The sequence below is a fragment of the Chrysochloris asiatica genome, unplaced genomic scaffold (assembly GCF_000296735.1).
Source record: "Chrysochloris asiatica unplaced genomic scaffold, ChrAsi1.0 scaffold00017, whole genome shotgun sequence".
In the NCBI taxonomy this organism is placed as follows: Eukaryota; Metazoa; Chordata; class Mammalia; order Afrosoricida; family Chrysochloridae; genus Chrysochloris; species Chrysochloris asiatica.
Window position 1 is genome coordinate 9,208,018 of NW_006408535.1, and position 6,762 is coordinate 9,214,779.

At 36.6% G+C, this 6,762-nt stretch overlaps 1 protein-coding gene across 1 annotated transcript in view; it reads right to left on the minus strand.

The window, feature by feature from the left end:
- Window positions 1–6,762, minus strand: part of MIPOL1 (mirror-image polydactyly 1) — a 369,629-nt gene that overhangs the window by 340,856 nt on the left and 22,011 nt on the right. Inside the window, exon 5 of the mRNA XM_006835500.1 lies at window positions 5,136–5,265. Within this exon, the coding sequence (XP_006835563.1) occupies window positions 5,136–5,265 (130 nt within the window). The remainder of the gene's footprint in view (window positions 1–5,135; window positions 5,266–6,762) is intronic.

Genomic DNA, 6,762 nt, shown 5'->3' on the forward strand with positions numbered 1-6,762 from the left:
TATAGTGAAAGAATACAACCCTGATGCACACGTTTTCTGCTTTTAAACCATTCAATGTCCCCTTGTTCTGTTTGAATGACTGCATCTTGGTCTATGTACTGGTTCTTCATGACCACAATGAAGTGTTCTGGAATATCCATTCATCACAGTGTTATTCATAGGTTGTCATGATCCACACAGTTGAAAGCATTTTCATAGTCAATAAAGCAAGGAAAACATCTTTCTGGTATTCTCTGAACAAAAATTATCCCATAAGATAATTTAGCTAAAGAACTGATTGGCTTGTAAAATAAATCTTATCACTCTTGAGTACCATGCTCCTATATAAAAACCATACAAGTCAACCTGAAGCAAAGATAAGAAGGCAAGGGTGTAAGGAAACTAGGTTACTGGAAAATAAACAACTAGAACAGAAAGAATGTGTAAAATTGACACACTATTTGTAATGTAAATGTAACTAATGTCAGTGAACAAACTGTGTAGAAATTGTCATATGTGAATCTAATCAACTTCCATTGAAAATACAATAAAATATTATTTAAAATGCAAAAACACTCAACAAAATGAAAATAACCCAATTTGAAAAATGACCAAATACCTGAAGAGACACACCACCAATTATATATATATATACACACACACACAAACATATAAAGAGCACAAACATATAAAGAGCTGTATGACATCACTTTTCATTACCAAAAATCAAAACCCAATGTCATCAAGTTGACTCTGACTCACAGAGATTAGAAAAGCCCCAAAGGATTTCAAAAGTTGTAATTTTTAAGGAAACAGATTGGAACATTGGGGTTTGAACTACAGGCTTTTCAGTTAGTAGCTGAGCACTTAACCACTGTGCCATCAGCCACTCCTTGTCAATAGGGAAAGGCAAATTAAAATAATGTGATAGCATTGCACATGTACTTTAAACAGCAACTAGCTGTCATCAAGTCAATTCTGACTCACGACAATCCCTATTTGTGTTAGACTAGAACAGCTGCATAGGCTCTTCAAGGGCTAATATTTCTGAAGTAAACTGCCCGGTATTCCTTCCTAGACAGCTCTGGGTAGTCTCAAGCATCCAACTTTTCTAGCAGCAGCCAAGCATAATAAATGTTAGCACCAACCAAGAATTCAACACAGATATTGGAATTGTTAAATTCCTTAAAAACAAAAATAATAACAACAAACATCAACCCAAGACCCCAACCATTTCAAATGTTAGCAAGGATCTAATAGAACAGGCGCTCTGAATCTTTGCTCGGTAGGAATGCACTTTGGAAACAACTTTGGTAGTTTTCAATAAAATTAATATTTATTAAATATATAGCATAATAATAGCATTGCTACGTTTAACCAACTAATTTGAAAACATATGTCCACATAAAAACCTGTATGCATATGCTTATAATAAATTCATAAATAATCTCCAGAGTGTAGAAGTGCCCAGATATCCTTTACATAGGTGAATGGATAAATTAACCATGATACATCCTATAGCTTGGTGTGGTGCTACAGGATAAGCACTGGACTGCTAACGTAAGGTCAGTGGTTTAAGTCCACCAGCCGCTCTTTGGAAACCCTATACAAGGTCGCTACCTACTCAATCGTGCTAAACAGCAACAAAAACATGATCCATACAAAGTAAAACTATTCAGCAATAAAAAAAATGCCATGGCTGTGAGCCTGATTCTTTTCAAGATAAACCCATTAACAACAGGCCAAAACGCCATTCCCAAAATCAGCTGCTAAGGGTTTGAAGATCAGAGATTATTGGACAAGAAAAATGACAGGGGATTTTCAGAGGGTGCAATTAATCTGGAAACATGACATTATGCATATGTTGAAACCCACAGATTTAGCAGCATAAAAAGTGAACTTTAATGTATACAAATTTAAAACTATCAACCACAGGTCAGGCGACTACAGGATGGAATGCAGACTATGACATATATAGAGCCCAACTATAATACAAACGTATGGCATAACCTCATATAAGGAGGCAGAGAGTGAAGACAAAAAAGCACCAATGTAAGTAACTATAACTTTGGAAATGGTGTTTTAATTGGGAAAAAAGAAAATAAAAAACTAAAAGGACTGTACATAAAAAGTATACTCTAGTTGGTAAAGTTGTTTCTCATGGTATATGAGTATAGATCAATGATGCTTAAAAAGTAATACTGGGGTTGCACACTGAGGTTGTATACTGGAGTCCTGGTGTGGCACTGTGGGTTAATGCGCTGGACTGCAAGGTCGGTTTGAACTGCAAGGTTGGCGGTTCAGGATCACCAGCCGTACCTGGGAAACCCTACACTGGGTCACTATGAGTTGGAACCAATTCGAAGATACTTAGTAACAACAACATACTGAGGTTAAACAAATAAGTAAATGGATGGTGGATGCTAGGAGTCAGGTTTTTCACTGTTGGAAAGGGAAATTACAAATATCTAACAATGGGAGACATCAGTACAAACTTAACTGTTAGGCATTGCTGATAGGTAAATAGATACATGGAATACAAAATTAGATGTTTCAACAAATGATGCAGTGCTGGAAGAGCTCACTTGTATATGCCAAGAAATCTGGTAGATCTGGCCAAACAACTGGAAGAGATCCATACCTGTGCTCATCACAAAGAAAGATGACCCAAAAGAATGTATAGCATTTAACAGTATCATTAATATTGCAGGCAAATAAAACTGCTGAAGATTATAATTTTTTAAATAGTTTCAGGAGTATATTGACAGGGAACAACTAGAAATTAGCTAAAATCAGAAAATGACATGGAGCCGGAGAAACCATTGTTGATGTCAGATGGACCTTGACTGAAAAAATGAGAATACTAGAAAAATGATTTCCTGTGTTTTATTGACCGTACAAAGGCATTCGACTTTGTGTATCATAAAACTATGGATAACACTGAGAATGGGAATTCCAGAGTACTATTTATTTTGCTCAAGCTCAACCTGTACATAGACCAAGAGGCAGCCACAGAACAAGGGCATATTGCATGAAAATCACAAAGAGTGTGCATCAGGGTTGTACCCTTTTACCGTATTTATGCAGTCTGTATGCTGAGTACATAATCCAAGAAGAAGCAGGACTCTACAAAGAAGAACATAGCATCAAGATTGAAAAAAGACTCATTAACAAAGTAGGCTACACAGATGACGCAGCCTTGCTTCTGACAGCAAAGAGAACTTCAAACACTTACTGAGGAAGATCAAAGACTGATAGTATGTGTTACATCTCAAAACAAAGAAAATAAAACTCCTCACAACGGGACTAATAAACAGCCTCATGATAAACAGAGAAAAGACTGAAATTGTCAGGGAATTCATTTTACCTGAATCTACAATCAATGTCCATGGAAGCAGCAGTTAGAAAATCAGACAACATACTACACTGGACAACTATACTGTAAAATATTTCTTAAAGTATTAAAGAGCAAAGATGTCCCTTTAAGGACTAAGGTGCACCTGATTCAAGCCATAGTATTTTCTATTACCTCATATGCATACGAAAGCTGGAGAATGACTACGGAAGACCAGAGAGGAACTGATATATTTGAATTATGGTGTTGGTGAAGAATATTGAAAATACCATAGATTCCCAGAAGAACAAACAAATCTATTTTAGAAGAAGCTCAATCAGAATTTTCCTTAGAAGCGAAGATGGCTTGACTTCATCTCAAACACTTTGGACATGGTATCAGAAGGACCAGTCCCTGGAACTTATTTACTAATCATGCTTTGTTAAGTAGATCAGAGAAAAAGAGGAAGACCCTTAAGAAGATGAATTAACATAACGGCTGCACCAATGAGCTCAGAAATAGCAACAATTGTGAGGATGGCACAGGAATGGCAATGCTTCCTTCTGTTGTACATAGGGTCACTGTCAGTCAGAATGGACTCCGTAGCACCTAACAGGAGCATTCAATTTTACAAGTCATAGTGTAGTGGTTACGAATTGGCCTGCGAACCTTAAGGTCAGCGGTTCGAAACTTTCTCCGCTCTGCGGGAGAAAGATGAGGCTTTCTACTCCCGTAAAGATTTACACCCTGTACAGGGTCGCTATGGGTCGGAACTGACTCGACGGCACTTAACAACAACATACTTCTAGAGGCTGTGGACCCTTTTTAACCAAATCATTTTTCTGGACTAGCAGCATTTGTAAATTTGTTAGAAATGTACAATTTGAAGCCCTACCCTGGACTATTGCACTAGAATCTGTACTTTTAAAAGATCCCTAGGTGAAAAAAAGATCCCTAGGTGATTTGTGTAAACATTAAAACTTGAGAAGCACCTATTTCTCAGGCATTGTTTTCTAAGTTTAGTCTATATTGCTAGTGAAACATGTAGACACATAGGCTTCATCCTTTGCCTGCATCACTGAAGTTTAAGAGCCAGTTAAAAGAACTACACACAAAAAAGTAGTGAGGAACAACAATGAGGCTATGAAGCAGACAGCAGAAAAAGTATGCAGGTTTCTGAAATAAATTTGAAAAACTGATAATAAAAGTAAGAGGGAAGAAAAGAAGAGTCATAAAGTTCTGAAGAAGTGGAGTACAGAAAGTAACTGTGATTGTTATCCCTGACATGCAAACTACTAGTATAATTTTGTTGTTGTTGTTAAAGTGCCATCGAGTCAGTTTCAACCTATAGTGACCCTATATAGGGTTTCCGAGGAGCAGCTGGTGAGCTTGAACCACAGCCCTTACAGTTCAAATGGCTTTGCAGTCTGGCGCATTAACCCACAGCGCCACACCAGGACTCCACTAGCATATTTTAGACATGTGTAAATTTCCTAGTGTAATACATTAAAAACAAATCAATTAATGTTTTTGAGTATGTGTTGTTAATAAGTGTTGTTCAGTTGGTTCCAACTCATAGAAACCTAGTATAGGGTTTCCAACACTATAAATCTTTGTGGGAGCAGAAAGCATACTCCTCCTCCCACAAAGCAGCTGGTGGACTCGAACTACTGACCTTGTGGTTCACAGTCCAGTGCTTATTTTACAGAGCCACCATCATGCTCCATTTTGAATATGTAAATACTATATAATAACTTCACTTTAAACAACTATGCTGTTAATATTTATATAAACTGTATGTTAGTTTCAAATATGTACATACACTTTTAATGACATTTCCATATTCCTGGCTCGTGCAATTGCTTCATCTCTCTCTTCATTGGCTAATCGTAGTCTAGACAAAACAGCTTCATCACGTTCCTTCTGGGCACAATATACTTCTTCAATCAGAGCTACCAAAATATATAAGCCATAATTAATTACAGAAAATAAAGGAGAAATACATACTTTTAGCAAAAATAAATGTCATTTTTAGGAATGCCTGCTGGTTTAATTAAATGGTTTCAAAGGCACTATTATTGAAGAGATTCAAGTAACATTATTTTTTAAGTTATTTTAAAAGTTAAAATTAAAGACTAATAATAAATGTTTGGAGTACTGGTGTGGCACTGAAGGATAAAGCACTTAGGTCAGTGGTTCAAACTCACCAGCCATTCCTCAGAAACCCTATACAATATCGCTTAACAACAATAACAAATATTATATAATGACAACAAATTTGAAATTATAAGACAAAGGAGACTCTCCTTTGTCATGCTGATTATTATTATTTCTGTTAGCTGCCAACTCATGGCGAGAAAGTAGAACTGCTCTATAGAGTTTTATGATTGCAAACTTTATAAAGTATAAAAAAGCAGAGAATGCCAGAAAGATCTTTTCTTGTCCTTTATTGGATATGCAAAAAAACATAGAGCATAGCAACTATGGATAACATTGAGAAGAATGGGAATTCTAGAGCATAGTTGTACTCATGAGGAACTTGTTCACAGAGCAAGAGGCAGTCATTTGAACAGAACAAGGGGATACTGCATTGTTTAAAATCATGACGGGTGTGCATCAGGGTTGTATCATTTCACCAGATTTATTCAATCTCTGTGCTGAGCAAATCATCCAAGAAGCTGGATTATATGAAAAATAACATGTCTTCAGGATTGGAGGAAAATAGTTTAACAACCTGTGAACCAGATGACACAATCTTGCTTGCTGAAAGCTAGAAGAACTTGAGGCACTTGTTGATAAGGATCCAAGACTGCAGTCTTTAGTATGGATCACAATACAATGTAAGAAAGCATCTAAGACCCATCTGAGATTACCAATAATATCCCTCGTTCCACATCCCCATCTGAGTATAGCATGAATCTCTAGCAGAGCCCTGTCAATGTACTGCTGCAATCACTCTTTAATCATCTTCAGCAAAAATGTACTTTCAAGGGATATTAATGATATTAATTACTTCCACATTTTGTTGGGTCACTTTTCTATGAAACAGGTACAAGAATGGATCACTTCCATTGATTGACCAGTTAGCAGTCTTCCAAATTTCTTGGCATAGACAAATCTAGCGCTGAGATTGTCATATTCAAAATGGTCAATAGTCCATTTCAGCTCACTAATGCCTAGGATAATAATGTTATATGTTCCAATTTTCCTAGATTCATCCATTTTCCAATCGTTAATCGATGTTTGCAGCTGTTTCTTCTCATTTTGAGTTGTGCCTTATCAGCAAATGAAGGTCCTGACAGCTTAAAGATATATATATACATACACATACATGCTGTTTGGAAGACAACTATCTGGCCGAATGATTGGAAGAGATCAATATTTGTGCCCATTCCAAAGAGAGGTGACCCAACAGAATGCGGAAATCATCGGACAATCTCTTTGATATC